The sequence below is a fragment of the Meles meles genome, chromosome 5, assembly GCF_922984935.1.
Source record: "Meles meles chromosome 5, mMelMel3.1 paternal haplotype, whole genome shotgun sequence".
Taxonomy (NCBI): Eukaryota; Metazoa; Chordata; class Mammalia; order Carnivora; family Mustelidae; genus Meles; species Meles meles.
This window is the reverse complement of record NC_060070.1, coordinates 15,068,608-15,086,591: the sequence shown is the minus strand read 5'-3', so window position 1 is coordinate 15,086,591 and position 17,984 is coordinate 15,068,608. Positions and strand designations below refer to the sequence as shown.

The 17,984-nt window shown below is 42.9% G+C and overlaps 1 protein-coding gene across 14 annotated transcripts in view; it reads right to left on the bottom strand.

The window, feature by feature from the left end:
- The window catches only part of SYNE1 (spectrin repeat containing nuclear envelope protein 1), a 469,526-nt gene that overhangs the window by 5,420 nt on the left and 446,122 nt on the right, over positions 1-17,984 (bottom strand). For 12 of the 14 annotated variants that reach the window (XM_046005238.1, XM_046005229.1, XM_046005235.1 and 9 more), the window contains 8 exons: positions 17,700-17,842; positions 14,683-14,809; positions 12,576-12,787; positions 9,959-10,159; positions 8,375-8,503; positions 6,435-6,647; positions 5,279-5,371; positions 3,852-3,910 (listed from right to left, as the gene is read on the bottom strand). In XM_046005238.1, coding sequence (XP_045861194.1) covers positions 3,852-3,910; positions 5,279-5,371; positions 6,435-6,647; positions 8,375-8,503; positions 9,959-10,159; positions 12,576-12,787; positions 14,683-14,809; positions 17,700-17,842 — 1,177 coding nt within the window. The remainder of the gene's footprint in view (positions 1-3,851; positions 3,911-5,278; positions 5,372-6,434; positions 6,648-8,374; positions 8,504-9,958; positions 10,160-12,575; positions 12,788-14,682; positions 14,810-17,699; positions 17,843-17,984) is intronic. The other 2 variants (XM_046005239.1, XM_046005240.1) reach the window with 1 other exon arrangement.

The window sequence follows — 17,984 nt, the reverse complement described above, 5'->3', positions numbered from 1 at the left end:
CAGCCCAAGGTCTGGGCTATTGTGTAAAGGAGCCCTCCCCTTCTCTGGCAGAGGGACGTGATTTACCAGCTAGGATCCAGAGTCAGGTAGGCCTGGTTCAAATCTATAATCTTCATCCCTTTAATCCTCAGCATCCCTGTCTGTGAATTTGGGACTACAGCCATGCCATGGGGATGTGGTAAGAGTTAAATAAGAGGACAGATACACAATGCTTAGCATAGTGCTTGGGATACATTAAGTGCTAAATAAATGTCACAATTTATCATTATTATCTTATCACCATTGTTAAAGCAAAGGTGTGCTAACTCATGCCAGTAGAGACTGGTTATATATAGCCTTGTCTCCCAGGAGAATGGTCCTGATTTATTAGTAGTTCTTTCAAAGATGTGATACATTTGCCCAAGTGGTTGACCTTTTCCTGGGAAACACTGGGAATGCATACCTCAAAATATCAGAAAAGAAAGATTGGCACTTTACCCTATAACTGTTCTCAGCCTTGGTGGCCAGCCTGTCCTAGTAGTACACCTGTATGGACTGAGGCTCTGGGAATGCCTACGGATAAGTAGATCCATTCAGAGCCTGACAGAAAGGCTTGAAAAAAAAATTCCATAAGAAACTGGACAGGGTGTCACCTGGGTGGCTCAGTGGGTTAAAGCCTCTGCCTTTGGCTCAGATCATGATCCCAGAGTCCTGGGATTGAGCCCCACATTGGGCTCTCTGCTCCGTGGAGAGCCTGCTTCCTCCTCTCTCTGCCTGCCTCTCTGCCTACTTATGATCTCTGTCAAATAAATAAACAAAAATCTTTTAAAAAATGCTTATTTTTATTTTTTTATTTTTATTTTTTTTTTTTAAAGATTTTATTTATTTATTTGACAGAGAGATCACAGTAGGCAGAGAGGCAGGCAGAGATAGTGAGAGGGAAGCAGGCTCCCCGCCAAGCAGAGAGCCCGATGCGGGGCTCGATCCCAGGACCCTGAGATCATGACCCGAGCCGAAGGCAGCGGCTTAAACCACTGAGCCACCCAGGTTCCCCAAAAATGCTTATTTTTAAAAAAAGAAACTGGACAGTGTTTACAGTGAAGTGCTCACAGTATCCCCCCACCTTCCTTTCATTTGCTGCTTCTCTTTCCACCTTAGTTCTCTGTGTAGAAGGTGCCAGAGACCAAAGGTGTCTGAGGAAACTTTGCATGTTAGGATATTTAGAATATGTTTTAGAATTTGTGGTTAACTTTTGGAATGAAGTTGTCACTTCACTGTATCCACACTATGGAGCAATTTCTCCTTTGCCTTGCTGGAAGCTGGAGTAAAATTTTCCCATGTGTCATCTTTAAATAATCGACAGTAGAGTTGGGAAGACTTACTGGTGATTGAGTTAGATGATTTTAAGTCAAAAGCAGAAAAATAAAGTGCAGCTGGACTACCATAAACATTCCTTCTTAAACCTATTTAATCTAAAAATGACGAATGATTACTATGAATGTTTTTCAAATGTTCATAATTTTCAGAGAGTCTTGAGGAGCTTCTTGTAATGGATTTAGGGAATCTGCAGATTCTGACACATGGCAAGGACCATGTGGTAGTAATTTTGTAAGCCCAGGACGTAAACGTAGTAGGAATACAGTAAATACTGGCATCAAGTTATATGTAGGCTTAGAATATTAGATATGAGGACAGAGATCTGTGGCTATAAGGTCAACCTGAAATCATATACAGCAGGTAAGCAACTGTATTATGAACTCCAGACCTTAAACAAGAAAAACAATGTAAGAACCCCCTTCCTTCCAACGGATACCCAGTTTCTTCCAGCTCAGCCTCCTTCCTCTCTTAGAAAGAATGTGTGTCTATCATTTTCCATTGCAGGTCACTGGGGTCACCATTCTAAACCGTTTGTGCTTTCAAATTTGCTGGACCAGTGCAAGATCAAACACAAGGTACTCTCAAGTCTCAACATAAAGGAACACCATGACAGCTTGGATAATGAGTGAAGTTAATTCTTTCCCAGTGGACTCCGCATTCCATTGTCGGGGTCGGGCGCACCCCAGACAGAGGTGCCAAGAAATTAAGAAGTCCAAGAATGTTCAACCACAACCTGGCTGTCAAGGTGTTTGATGACGTCTGCCCTTCAGGTGTAGATCATTTGTATTCCAGACCCTCCACGGAGCAAAGTAAACACGGAGCTGTGTGCTCAGAAAGATGTTAATAAACAGCGCTGGGCAGAGCAGAGCTGAAAGGCACCTGTGGATGTCACAGTCAGAGGGTGGCTGTCCCAGCCGCAAAGCCCCATCAGGAGACACACTGAAGCACTTGCTGCCCTAGAAGATGATGCCTTGGACATTTTCAGAAGACCCATGCGACTGAAAGAATTGGGGCTACAGACTGATGTGATATTTAGGAACCAAAAAGTGGTTGCTGTTGGTGTTGCATAGTAACGTAAAAGACCATCATTGATGTCAACCAAAGAACTGATCTCTGGTATTCTAAAAGGACTGCTACAGGGACATTGCCCATCTCTGTTCATGGCACATCAGCAATTTGTGGTGGACAAGATGGACAAAACAATAATCTGTCTTTAGTACATGATTGGCTTTTCTTATAGGGGACTAAGAGAACATCAGAGCAGCTGTAGATCTCCATCATTATCTTTAAAAATCCTTGTGAGTTTTTCTCCATTCATATTTCATTATTGATTTATTATGGACAAAAAAAAAAAAAAAACCACAAAATTGTCATCAAACCAAACCAAAGGGAAAGGAAAAAAAAAGGCGCAAGTAAAGGCTTAAAACCAAAAAGCACATCAAAGTACGTTCTGTATTGCTTCAGCTGAGTCGGAATCACCAAATCAAACATCCAGTCCCTTCAGCACGCAGCTGGAAAACGAAAACTATTACTCAGGGATCATTTTCAGCTCTACACTTCCTGGCCCCTCTTGAGATTCCAGTTCAGGAATGGTAAGTTTCCAGAGGGACAAACTACTTAAACAGTCTGTTTGGGCTTGGAACAAAAAATTAGCTCCAGGGACAATATTTTCATGTCTAAAAAGTCAACCAGGGGAACACGAACTGATTAGTGGAAGGGCAGAGCAGCACAGACATCACACCAACAACGAAGAAGGCAAAGCACCAGTAAGGGCAGAAACGAGGGGCTGTTGGAAGCCGGGCGTGAAGCACGGAGTGGCAGCTGTGCGTGGGCTCTCTGGGCGCCCCCTGGCAGGGGCACTGACTTCCCTCATCTCTAGCGTGAAAGAGCTTGCCAAGTGTCAGCAAGGTGAGTGACTGAGTGTGCTGGCAGAAGAGGAGTTTTGGGATAAGCAAAAGAGAGAAGGTGCTTATAAATTTTAAATAATACCAAATTAGGACTTGCCATTTTGAGAATTCAAAACCCACAATCTGGATAAAACATGAAAATAAAATAAAAAGCTGGGGATGTTAGTATATTTTATTCAGATTTGTGGGTTCTGTGAGTGGTAAGATAATTCATTGATCTATTACCTGTCTTATTGTAAAATCTAGAAATAAAGAGGATGATGAAAGTCTGCCATGAATCAAATGTGCCATCCACTGCACCGAATCCTTCCACGCACACAGAATACGATGGGACGAAAAGTACCAGATGGCCTGTGTATAGTTAGATGAAATTCTGGTGGGATACAAATATTTTGTGCTCTGGGCTTTACTTATACTTTGCCCTTAGGAAAGTCTCTTCCAATTAACTAGAAGAAGGGTGTGCGGATGAAACAAGAAATTTCTCAACTACCCTGAGGCAGACCAGATAGAGGCCTACCTAAATCATGGACCATTTTCATCATCCTCTTGGAGTTCTAGAACAGTGTGGAAACCAGGAGAATAAGGTACCTGCTATGTGGACTGCTGACAGAGGGTCCAGGCTGTGAGAGACTACATTTGCCTCGTGGCTGTTTGCAATGAACAGGGGTAAAGAAAGAAGAATGTTCAGTCCAGGCAAATAAAGACAAGCTACTGAAAAAAAAAATAAACTAAAAGTGCGGCAAAGGAAAAAGAAATCAAATGAAATGATCAGTACCCATGAATTCAGGAAACTGGCTTTTCTTTAGTGGAAGAAATGAAACAAATTCGAATCTCTAGCATTGGTCACTGAGGAAACAAACAGTGGGGGTTCGGAGTCCCCACTATAGTGGGTATATTTTCCCCCATTTTTCATGGTTTAAACACAGGTGACTACACCAGCCAAGGATTCACTTACAATAACTATGAAGGTCAATATGGCTTGGCACATCATTATTTCTTAGTCTTCTGGAACACTGAAACAGTACTGAAATTCTCGGCAGATAAAAAAATAACAATGGCAATATGAGATTTTTCTCTGTAGAATTCTGAGGACCCGACAAGTTAAATCAGGGCTAGAATTTGACTCGAAAAGCCAGTATTCCTTCACATTCTTAAACTAGCATCTATAGGAAACTAGTGAATGTAGTAAAAAACAATCCTAAATAAGATAATAACATTTATCAGCATAGAACTTAAGTGTTTATAACAAAAATAGTACAAACAAAATCAATACTTCTAAAAACTAAGGAAAATGGGATGTAATAAAAATGAATATAATCATAAAGCTGGACAAAAAAATAACAAAACAAAAACAAGCTTCTAATCACACAGAGAAATCAAAGTATAGAGGGTAGCAGGGGCCAGATTCGTCTTTCCGTCCTCACAGAATGCCAGTGAGGCAGCCTCCCGAAGGCTCTGTGGCTGAGGCCTCTTGAGCTGTTGCCTCTGCGTGGGCAGCACAGTTGCCCCAAACCGTCAGAACCACCTTCAGGAGCTTCTTCACTTGAGAGTTCAAAAGAACCTCCACTTGTCTCATACGTTCACGGGTCTCATGAGACGCTCTCAGTTTTGTCTGCTTCTGGCTGAGACGCCCCTTTACCTGGAACCTACGTTTTTCGGTGGACTCTGGTGGTAGTGGTTTGAAGGGAGGAGCCACCAAAGAAACAAGGAAACACCACACTATCGATGGCCCTTGGAGCAAGAGAAATCATTTGTCTCCCTGTACCAACCACACCTTGAGCCCTCCTTCTTTGGAAAAACAGAATGTTCTTTTCCATTCCTGAGTGCACTTGGGGAGGGCATGCTGCAGGGCTGAGGAAACACCACTTTGCTGGGTTCCTGTGTGACAACCCTCTTCTGTAGGGAACTCCTGCTCTCCCCAGAGGGAGTCTATGGACCCCGAGGTAGGTATAGATAGTGTCGTGTCCCTGTGTTCCCTCCCATGGGCCAACTGAGAAGGACCAGTGGAAAGTTACCGTTCTTTGTCTGTTTGGGGTGCTTCTTCCCGAAGTAGGACTCACAGATCCCGAAGTGTCCAGTTCATCAGCCGAAGACCAGGAAGACAAATCCTATGTAGGAAACAGATTCCTTCAATGACTCTGCGTCCCAAGGCAATGATGGTTTGGTCATCCCCATGCCCATCCCCACCCATCCTCTGTAAAATCAAACCATTCCTTGGGCAAAATAGAATCAGACAACTGTAAGAACAGAACCTAATTCTTCTAATGTATCAGGACTTTTCTGGTTGTAAATTTGGTCCTGCTGGAAAATACAGGCACAGTTTTGCTGCTCCTATGACACTTAAAGCTTTCTCATTTCTTGATGACACAGATGGGGATGAGTGGAAGAGAAGGGGGGGAAGGAACTCGTCTTACACTCCAGGTCTCTCAGGCCAGGGAGAGACCAATTCATTTGAGTTAGAAACAAAAGATACTCATCCAGGAACCTGCTTTTGTAGTATGTCTGGCGCTACTGATTTTCAGAGGAGACTGGTCCTTTGCAGGCTTACGACAGGGCGGGGTGTTAGTATGTTCAAAACAAGATTTCACAACTGATTGTTCGAAGTCTTACCAAGCCCCTCTGTCTCTACAAATGCATTTCTCAAAACCAATAATACTGCCACGATGCAGTAGATTTAAGAAAAAAAATCTAAAAATCTAGATTTAAAAAAAATCTAAAAAGTAAATGAGCAGAGGACATTCTCTATGAATGAACTGCTGTCTATGTCAGGAGATCTCATGCCTTCCAGTGTTTGAATATAAAACTCAGACGCCACGACCGGTTATGACCTACCACAGCCGTGTGAATGAAAATGTGAAAACGTGTGAATTCGTAAATAAACAGGGTAAAATACAATACCACAGTAGAGAAGGTAAAGGGTTAGCAGTAATGATTGCAAGAGTTGTTTTTTTTTTTTTTTTGGATGTAATATAATCAAAAGCAGTGTCCTAGTATAAAAGTTTATGAGTCCCTTTTTGAATTTTCAGACAGGGCTTGTGAGAACAGTGATTGAGAGAGGGCACTTTATTCTGACAAGTACTATATTCAAAGTCCTTCTAAAAATGGATAAAGATGATGCTTCTTTGGTTTCCTATAAGAGATGCCACACAATGATGTCTGCTTAGAGCTTACCTGCTGACTGCTTGACATGTCTAATAGCTTCTCCAGCTCCTTGATGTGACGACTGACCTCCTTCAAGAGAAGTTTGAGCCGATTTCCAATTACATGGACTTTTTCTTTGGCTTCCAAACAGTCCATGCCTTCAGCGTTCACCAGGAGTTGGCAAGACATGTCTTGCAGTGAGGCCACTCTGAGCTGGGATTCCAAGAGCTCATGCCGTATTTGCTACATGCATGATAAGAAATGCTTTACTAACAACTTCTGATATTTGTGGAAAATTCCAAAAAGGCAGAATGACATTGGTTTAACTTAGCAGGCAATTAAACCCGAATATCCGAATGCTGTGCTCACATACGGAAGAATGAAGCAGCCTGTGGTATTTGGGAATCGGGGTCTGGGTTCTAACCCTGCCTCTTCCAAAAATAGTCTGTAAGTCCCCTGAACCTTTCTGAGCTCAAGTTTTTCTCATTTCAGAAAAAGATAATACTCTTTCCTGCCTGGTCCACAGTAAGTATATATAAAAGGTTCAAATTGGTGATTATACAGGAAAGTGCTTAAAATATCAAGTACTTAGCAAAAGAGACATAAGATATTCTTTCATACAGAAAGAGAAACATTAACATATAAATATAGCAAAACTCAGGTATGTCTAAGTATACGCTGATCTTTGTTCAACATTTTTTGAAGGCTATAGTAGCGATTCATTATTTACAACTAATGTCTGAGGTCAAAAGTCAGTAAAAATTTCATTGCATAGTTATTCCTTCTTGGTTTCTAAGACCTTTATGGTACTGAATCCAAAGCTACCAATTCTGTTGGTTAGGTTAGTAAGCATTAAATGTTGAGAAATGACATTTTAAAAACACAGAAAGCTACAAAATGCAAATCATTTCCTCCTAATGGAACTCAAATATACCACTTTATCTTCTATAAAATCTCCTAAGTACGCTGTACATTATATTGTCTAAAGTCCTTTGTATAAAAATCTACGCCGAGATTCTGCAAATTTCCTTTTGAATTCAGTGCTAGAAAAAGTTTCTTTCTCCTTGAGAACTGGCATGTTTCCTTCGTCTCAGATAATGAAAGTAACTTTTCACATTTCCCTTTTTGTCTTCATTTTCACAAAACAGTGACAAGGTTACCGTTAAATCTAAATTTCTTTTTTTTTTTTAGGATTCTATTTATTTATTTGAAAGAGGGAGAGTGAGTGAGAGAAGGAGCATGAGCAGGGGTGGAGGGAGACGCAGACTCCCCACTGAGAAGGAGCCCAAAGCGCGGCTCGATCCCAGGACCCTGGGATCATGACCTGAGCCGAAGGCAGACACTTAACTGATGGAGCCAATCAGGTGACCACACTTAACTTCTTCTTAGAAGTCTTAATGGTCTCTTTCTAAATAATAGTTTCAATGTCCATAAAAATAAAATTTAAGCCACCCCATATACTCTTATTTTATGCATAGATGCAACAAATAGAATTTAAATTAAAAATAAGTATAATTGCCAAAGATCTGCTTTAGTAAAAAAAACCTCATTAAGATGAAGAACATCTAAGATTTGTACAATTGAGCAATGACTAAAGAACCAGATTCTAAAGCTGGTAGACATTGTCTCCTATAAGCATGTTTGCCTCCCCCAAATCAGAAACTATAACAAATGAAAAAGAGAAAGTTAGAGACCAGTATGCGAAATGTAAAAAAAAAAATAAATTATCACCCACAGGGTGGTGGGGTTATGGACATTGGGGAGGGTATGTGCTATGGTGAGTGCTGTGAAGTGTGTAAACCTGACGATTCACAGACCTGTATGCCTAGGGATAAAAATACATTATATGTTTATAAAAAATTTAAAAATTAATAAAAAAATTAAAAAAAATTATCACCCACATTCTTTTTCTGTGCATGAAATGGATGACTGCTGTGACGAGCCACGCTGCCAGAGCGCACACATCTTACCATGAGCTGCCTGTGATGGTCTTGAAGCGTCTCTGCATCCAGGTTAGAATCAATAGGGACAATTTCATTTTTCCTTCTGTCGATATTCTCCAGCATAAGAAGCAAACCATGACTCATTTCATGGAAATCCTATGGAGAAAAAAAAATGGAGTATAAAATCATCTTGAATAATATATTTTTCTTTCCCTCACAGCTTGAATTTCCAGTCTTTACAGCTGGTACCACTGGCAAAGACACGTTGCATTTAAGGTCTTAGGCACAACTCCTTTCTGAGAAGGCACCGGCGCTGTGGCAATGATCTGAGTTCACTTTCTCACCAAGAGCATCGAGTTCGCTATTTGAGGGGGATTTAGACATAAGGAAACACTGGCATCGGGTACTTAATTTCTAGGGTTACTATACGGTTTGGAAGGAAACAACTCTGCTCCCGGCTCTTCCCCTCTATTCAAACCTTCCCATGTTCTAAGGCCTTAAGCTGGTCTCTATGTCCTTCATCCATCCATTCGTTCATTCATTTATTCGGCACGTAGTGACTGAAAATCTCTTAGGCACAGGACAGGAAGGGGGCCCAGGGGTGAAACAATAGCCCAAGTGCCTGCTTTCAGGGTGTTCCTGGGGCACATGGAGACCCGGGAAGCAGGTCTGCACTGTGCTCAGATGCCCTCCGCTCCCGCTTCGGATCTACAAGGCCCTGCATGATCCGGTCACTAAGCATCTCCCTGATCTTCCTGATCACTCCCTGCCTCTCTGACAACATGCTGACCCTACTGGCCTCTTTTCCGACCTTAAAGCCACTAAGCCCTTTCCTGTATATGGGACATCCCATTGGCTCCGTCTGGCAATATCCCTCCTGTGTCGGCTCCAAGATTCCTCCAAGTTCCCTGACCTCTATCCCAAAGTGGCTTTTCTCATCTTATCATCAACACTTGCAAGCATTTTAGTTAAGCAATTACTTGTATTTTTTTTTTAAATGTATTTATTTGTGTGTGTGTGTGTGAGAGAGAGAGAGCGAGAGCGCATAAGCAGGGGGAACAGCAGGCAGAGGGAGAAGCAGGCTCCCCCCTGAGGAGGAGCCTTACTTGATCCCAGAACCCTGGGATCATAGCCTGAGCCGAAGACAGACACCCAACCAACAGAGCCACCCAGGCACCCCAGCAATTACTTGCATTTTACTGTTTGTCTTCCCCAGCAGAAGCAGAGGCTGTGTTGTATCCTGACTGCTCTGTCAGGCCCTCATCAAATAGTTATGGTAAAATGGATGAGCAAACATGTGTGATGCTCACTTTCGTGTTCAGGAGATGTCTGCCAACCTGCTCAGTAAGTATCAGTTGAATAAATGAATGACTGACTGAGTCCGGGCTGAGATGAACTTGTGGGACCAAGTTCAGTTAGCTGGATCCAAGACAGGGTCCAGTGGCTCGAACTCCTGTTCAGATGTACAGATTCTCTAGTATAATGAGTAGTTTGGGCATGAAGTTATCTCGTTCAAATCCTGGCACTGGGGAATGATGGCATCGCTTGAAGGGAACTTGGTAAGTCAAGTCCCAGACTCAGCTACCCTGGAAATGAGGGACTCCCACGAACCTGACACTGCATCAGCGCGTCCTGGAGCAGGCCCCGCCACTCTTCCAGCAGCGAGCACACCCGGTCCCAGCGCCCGTTCATCTGGCACAAGCGGTCTTGCAGATCCTGGCTCTTCTCACTGCCGGTCTGGGTGAACTCGGAGCTGCACAGGTTAATGGAGAGGATGATGGCTTTGCGGTGGTCCACGGCTTTCTGGAGCTCCTACAAAGAGAAAGGAGGACCATGAAAGAAAGGAAATAACAATAAAAACATTTAGAGCACGGTTTAAGACCTTCGGGAATGCTTCACCCAGATGAAAAGATCCATTCATGAAAACTGGCCTTAACCGAATGGCTAGAGAAGAGACAGTGTGCACACCGCTGAGGGCCACGCTATAGATAAAGGATATGGGTTGGACGTACACTGGACAACTTGAATGGGTTTTAAAATATGGTGTAGAATGAAAGAGTCAGAAACAGAACAGTGTGTGCAATATAACAGCCTTTATGTGATTTTAAAAAGCACACGCACACACGCAAAATTATGAATGAATACTCATTCAGTATTTAAGAATGCTTGCCATGGGCTTCAGGAATGGAAATTTAAAAAGTGGGGGAAAAGGATAAATAAAATAAATAAATAAATAAATAAATAAAATAAAATAAATAAAAAAATAAAAATCAGCGCAAGAAGCTCTGATGACCCTGTGCAATGAACTAAGGAGTTGATGAGCTCAACTCACAGTGTGGGAGTCCACCAGCGATAAAACCACACACACCCAGACCTGGCTCGAAGACTTCTGGGCAAGAGGAAATGTTCTGGCCTCAGAATCTCATCACTAGAGCAGTGGGACTCCAAGTTGTGTGCAGAAGAATGAAATGGGAAATTTGCTAAGTCAGCAGGTTCCCAGGCCTCAGCCTCCAGCTGTTTGGACTCGACAGGCACAGAGTTAGTGGCCCAGAAGGGGAGAGCCCTGCTGGTGTCACAGGCCACATTCCTGTGATGGCTGAGAGAATGGATGGGCATTTCAACAGCTAACCAATTCAGTTTGGTTTCACAAGAAACTAGGCAACTGATTTTTTGCTCGATGCATTTCCCAGACATCTAGAACTATCTCAAGGATTTGTGTAGCATATGATTGCACATTAATGATTCCATATCTGGGTACTGTTTCAACATCCCTAGATTAGTTTCAGGTCGGTGATCCTGCAAACCACATCCGCCCATGTTACATTTTCTTCTAAGTTCTCAACGTTTCTGTTATGTTGACAGCTTGTCTTAATTTTTCACTTTCCAAAAGATTCTTAAAAAATGCCGTAATATAGATTTGACCACAGAGATATTGTAAGATCAAGGCATACTGTGGAAAGATACTTGGTTATTCCACAGACTTATCCTCAGGAAACAGACAGGAAGGATTGGGAAGGCGGGGGGGGGGGCAGATTCGTATCCCACAGGCTGACGTTCAAGGTCTCATTTTCCTACCCTACTCTCATTTAGGTCTCAGACTCTGGCCAACATTCGCTTTGTCAACTTTTTAAGGAGTCTATCATCATACACACTGCCTTACATTTTCCCAGAGAGGAACTAAAATAGTTTAAGTACTCTAGAGAAAAGCGTATGTTGTAATCCAGATAATATAAGTCGCATCTCCCATCTGATGCTTCATCCAGAAATCGATGGGGCTAGTGCAGAGGCTAGTTCTATAAGAAGAAATCAGAGCCACAGTGGGGATGACTCATTTCTCGCAAATTTAAAACAAACAACAACCAAAACAAGCCACCAAAACATCGCTCCAAAATCAATGACATACATGAAACCCGAGAGACACAAAAGCAGCACACTTGACCCTTGAGCCTGGAGAGCCCAGGTAGCTCCATCCTGAGGAACAGTGCACCTCGATGTTCTCCAAACGAAACGACAAGACCGAAGGAGCTATCAACAACAAACTGCGCTCTTGGTCCAGAGTATGCTTCCAAAAGTCTCCACAGAGTAATGCATTTCAAGAACTGTGCTAAGGAGGAGAGTTAAGACCCGGAGTGGAGCTAAAGGACATGATCCTGGGTGGACGGACAGCCATCCAGGTCAAACTCAAGTGCACATGCCAGGTGCTCTAGCCCTAATTACTCCACAGTTTCGTCTTGCCATATTCATTACACTGCACACTGCTTCTGAGACTATTATAATCTATTCCAGATGTTCCACTGCCTCTAGAGTGTCCCACAATTTTACTGCGTCTCCACAAAGTCACAGAGAGGCAGGCTTGGAGAGGAAACCTCTCTAGCTCTAGATACGGGCTTGCAGGAGCCAGGTCCTTTCTGCATTTCCTTTAAAAAGAAGCTAACCAAGTCCCAGAAGTTCCTGGGTGTTTCACGAACTTTTACGATTAGTCATTCCTAAAGAACCAAGTCATGAAATCATACGTGATTGTTTATGTACGCGGGGGCTGGTTCTACGACGTGGTCCATCTTTTGCTCTTCCCAGCCTGCTCTGTAAGTACGGTTTGCGACAGCTGTGGGAGAGGAGGGCATTCGTGTCTGTCTCTGTCCGCAGCTTCCCTGTGGCTGGGTGGCAATGATCAGCTAGGGCTAGTGGTTTCGTGGGAGCAGGCAGTGCACGTGGCAGTGGGGGCAGCTACCTTGAGCTTTTTGATTTGGAGCTCGATAGCCTGGATGTCGGTGCTGAGCTCCAGGCGCCGCAGCTGCTCCAGCTCCTGCTCCGCCTCCCCCAGCCACGTCCAGATGCTGTTCAGGTCCGCCTGGAATTGCTGCCACTTCTGGAGGCTCTGTTTCATTCTCAGCTCCTTGCTCAGGGCCTGGGCCTGGATGAGTTCCCACCGGTCGATCACACCTGGCGGGACCCGACACACACAGGTTAGTGAGCTGCATTTCTCTGCACAGGATGTCTGGGAAATACCTTAAACGTACATTGGTAGCTACCGATAAGTAACAACAAAAAGAAAAGTAATCTGAGCGCCTGGCTGGCTCAGTTGTTAAGCCTCTGCCTTCCGCACAGGTCATGATCTCAGGGTCCTGGGATCCAGTCCTGCATCGGGCTCTCTGCCCAGCAGGAAGCCTGCCTCTCTCTCTCCCACTCCCTTAGCTCGTGTTCCCTCTCTTGCTGTGTCTCTGTCCAATAAATTTAAAAAATCTTTAAAAAAAGTAATTCTTTTTTCTTTTTTTATAGTGTTCCATGATTCCTTGTGTATAACACCCAGTGCTCCATGCAATACGCGCCCTCGTTAATACCCCATCACTGGGCCAACCCATCCACAGACTTCCCTCCCCTCTGAAACCCGCAGTTTGTTTCTTGGAGTCCGTAGTCTCTCATGGTTCATCTCCCGCTCTGATATCCCCTCCTTCATTTTCCCCTTCCTTCTCCTAATGTCCTCCACGCCATTCCTTATTGTCTACATATAAGTGAAACCGTATGAAAATTGTCTTTCTCTGCTTTTTTTTTTTACGATTTTATTTATTTATTTGACAGAGATCACAAGTAGGCAGAGAGGCAGGCAGAGAGAGGGGGGAAGCAGGCTCCCTGCAGAGCAGAGAGCCCGATGTGGGGCTCAATCCCAGGACCCTGGGATCATGACCTGAGCCAAAGGCAGAGGCTTAACCCACTGAGCCACCCAGGCGCCCCTCTGCTTGACTTATTTCATTTAGCATAAACCCCTCCAGTTCCATCTATGTCCATCCAAATGGTGGGTATTCATCCTTTCTGATGGCTGAGTAATATTCCATTGTGGATATGGACCACGTCTTCTTTATCCACTCGTCTGCTGAAGGGCACCTCAGCTCTTCCACAGTTTGGCTGTTGTGGCCATTGCTGCAATGAACACTGGGGCGCATGTGGCCCTTCTTTTCACGGCATCTGTATCTTTGGGGTAAACACCCAGTGGTGCAATTGCTGGGTCACAGAGTATCTCTATTTTTAACTTTTTGAGGAACCTCCACACTGTTTCCCAAAGTGGCTGCCTCAGCTTGTCTTCCCACCAACACCTTATCCCAGTTAGAACGGCAAAAACTGACAAGGCAAGAAATAACAAATGTTGGAGAAGATGTGAGGAAAAGTTGTTCTAACAGGTATGTCTGTTGTTGTCAGCTGTGAGAGCAAAACAAAACAAAACAGCATAACGACTATGCTTATCCTACCTGCATTTTTAATGATAATGGGGTAAAAAAACCAACTACATAGGGTTTACTCCCATAAAGACCTGTATGAAGTAATAAGCAGTAATGTGCCTGAAGATAATATGCAGTTGGTTAACAGAACTTGGAAAGCACAGATATAAAATGCCAGACGAGGGGAGTCTGGGTGGTTCAGTTAAATGCTGACTCTTGATTTCAGCTCAGGTCATGATCTCAGGGTTCTGAGATCGAGCCCTGTGTTCGGATCCCCACTCAGTGTGGAGTCTGCTTGGGATTCTCTCTTCCTCTTCCTCTCCCCCTTCCCCCACTCATGCTCTCTCTCTTTCTCAAATAAATAAATAAAGCTTTAAACATAAAATAAAATAAAAGGCCAGACAAGAGATGTTTCAGAGATTGCATTAAAAAAATGGGACGTGGAAGAGAACACAGTGATGCTGCTTCCCACCCCTTCTGCCAGGAGATCACAGTAACACGGAGAGAAGCTCTCAGGGGAGAACCGTGTAAAGCGAGATGAGCCGCACAGGGTCACACAGGGGCAACAAGGCATTTCAGGATCTTCTATTTCCCTCTCTCCTGAACTGAGCACCACTCACTCACCAGCCGTTTGGGTTTCCGTAGTATTCAGGTTAACGAAGCCCGGGAAATTCTCTTCTTCCTCTTTCAGTTTGTGTTCTAGTCTCTTCACGGAGTCGATACTGCCGCTGCATTCACTCAGCAGTTTCATCTGTCGAGACACAGAAAACGGGCCCCCGTCACAGAATTCTCAGATTCTCACAAGGGCAAGAGCTTCTGGGGGGAGATATCTTTCTAGTTCCTTAAAAAGGACAGTGGCTGTGTTCTACTGCTCTGTGGGGGAAAAAAATCTGCTAAAAACAAAACAACAAAAAAATCAAGTTCAAAATGAAACAAGATGGGATCAGGAGGGAGACAAACCATAAGAGACTCTTAATCTCAGGAAACAAACTGAGGGTTGCCGGGGGGAGGCGGTTGGGAGAGGGTGGTTGGGTTATGGACATTGGGGAGGGTATGTGCTATGGTGAGTGCTGTGAACTGTGTAAGCCTCATGATTCACAGACCTGTACCCCTGGGGCAAAAATACATTACATGTTAATTTAAAAAAAAACAAAAACATGTTTCTGCAACACAGGTCACATTCATACACACGCAGGGCCGTGCCTTGAAAATACACATCACATAGTAGGTTTTGCATGAGAATCCCTCAAACTTTCTTTTACATCTCTGAGACAAAACAGACTAAAAAGCAATCTGGGATTTAAAACGCAGAGCCCTCAGCTGGCAGTACAATATATAATTTTTGGCAAGTTGCTTCTTCTTTCCTAAATTGAAATGTGGAACAATAATATCACCACAAATCCCAAAGGAACATTTTTTTGCATTAAATAATTAAAATACTTAGAAGCAGAAAGTACTACTAAAGCCAGCTCTTTCACAAGAAAATTTAAGAGAAGTTTAATAGGTGTTAAGGGAATAACTTTTTTTTAAAATACTTAATTTATTTGACAGAGAGAAATCACAACTAGGCAGAGAGGCAGGCAGAGAGAGAGGAGGAAGCAGGCTCCCTGTGGAGCAGAGAGCCCGATGTGGGGCTCGATCCCAGGACCCTGGGATCATGACCTGAGCCAAAGGCAGAGGCTTTAACCCACTGAGCTACCCAGGCGCCCCAAGTGAATAAATTCTAACATCAAAGGAAAACCTTCCAACTCTAAGTTTAGTATCATGTACAGCATTCAAAGAACTCCTGCTCTACTAACCATAAAGTTCTGTGTCAAAGCCTTTAACAAATCACACTGCTATGAAATTTGACTATATTTGACTGAGACTGAGTACAATCTCAGTGATGTCAGCACGGTCACCATGAACCCTTGCCATATATTTTTTCAATGGTTCAAATATATGTATGTATGTATGTATTTTTAATTTAATTTTATTTTTTCAGTGTTCCAAGATTCATTGTTTATGCACCACCAAATTACTAGAACTCATACAGCAATTCAGTAATGTGGCAGGATACAAAATCAGTGCACAGAAATCAGTTGCTTCCTTATACACTACCAATAAAACCATAGAAAAGGAAATTAGAGAATTGATACCATTTACATAGCACCAAGAACCATAGGTACCTGGGAATAAACCTTGTTAAAATGTCTATACTGCCTAGAGCCATCTATACTTCCAACACCATCCCGATCAAAATTTCACTGGCATTTTTCAAAGTGCTGGAAAAAACAATCCTAAAATTTGTATGGAACCAGAAGAGACCCCGAATTGCTAAGGAAATATTGAAAAAGAAAAAACAAAGCTGGCGGCATCACGTTGCCTGATTTCAAGCTTTACTACAAAGCTGTGATCACCAAGTCAGGATGGTCCTGGCACAAAAACAGACACATAAACCAGTGGAACCGAGAGCCCAGATATGGACCCTCAAGTCTATGGTCAAATAATCTTCAACAAAGCAGGAAAAAATATCCAATGGAAAAAAGACAGTTTCTTCAATAAACGGTGCTGGGAACCTTATCATATTTTTTAAAAAAGAAGTTTCACTATAATACAAGTTGTCCCAGCTGGACAGGAAATAAACTCATGATTGATTACTCTTCTGTAATTGTGAGGATATTAACGTCAGCATTAATTCTTCACAATTAAACCTTCCCTGGTTTCAAAAAGCAGTACACTGTAGTTATCATTAGATTTAGGGAAATTAATTTTTCTTTCCTTTTACTAGGCAGTCTTTTTGGGTGTGAAAAGAAAGTGTGAGCCATGGAAGAGATTAATTTATTTATTTTTATTAACATATAGTGTGTTATTTGCCCCAGGGGTACAGGTCTGTGAATCACCAGTCTTACACATTTCACAGCACTCACCATAGTACATACGCTGCCCAATGTCCATTCTCTTGCTTAAGAATGTATAGGAAAATGGGCAGTTCTCTAGGAAAAATTATTTGATCCATAACTTGAGCAGAGCAAATAAACTTAGTATATACTTTACTAGGTAGGAACTTCGAAAACAGAAGTTAGTAATATGTACAATCTTTTGCCATCTTTCCCCCAAATCCTTCTTGTTAGTCCGATTTATTTTCTCCAGAATAAGCACATATAACAGAGGATAAAAATATTCCTAAATCCAATAAATGAACCAATAAACCCCAGAAAAAAATATGTGTGCATATATATACATATGTGTGTGTGTGTGTGTGTGTGTGTGTGTGTATTTCATGTTAGTCATCTCTTAGCTAAATCTGTTGTTCCAAGGATAACCTTGGCCCCAAAATTATTAGCTGAGTTTGGAAAAAAGCCTAATCACTTTGGGAGCCAAAGCATTTTGTTGCTTTCAATTAAATGGGATTCACTAAGTTCTCCATGTAAAGGAACAGGTTGGTCACTGTAGTAGGTCAGTGCGTCTGAGCATGGGTCAGTTTTACTCAGAAGGTAACCTGCTAGCGTGGCTTTGTTTTCTACACCCAACCCCGTGAGTTCAAGGGCGGCGTGGTGCTTCGATAGCTCAGAAAGCCATGTGCCGCAGACAGACTGTTCTCTGTCACGCAGCTATGATTCCCAGGTACATGCGGGGATGACAAGGGTCAGGATACTCACATAGCCTCTGTAGGTGGAGTCTAGCTCTGGTCCTGTGGGAGTTTTGCTGCGGATAATATTTTCAGTTTGCTGCATCTGAAAACGGCTCTCATCCAAGGCTCTGTCCAGTTGTCGGATCTGGGACTCTAAGGCACTGGGAGCTCCTGCGGTGTTAACCACAAGAACCTTTAACACACTTGACAGTCAAGGAGCAGTTGGAGAAATTACTTTGGCTAAGGTGGTACAGGAATGGCGTATATGTGCGTCATTACAAAGCAGATTTAGTACCAACGTGCTGGTGAGTTA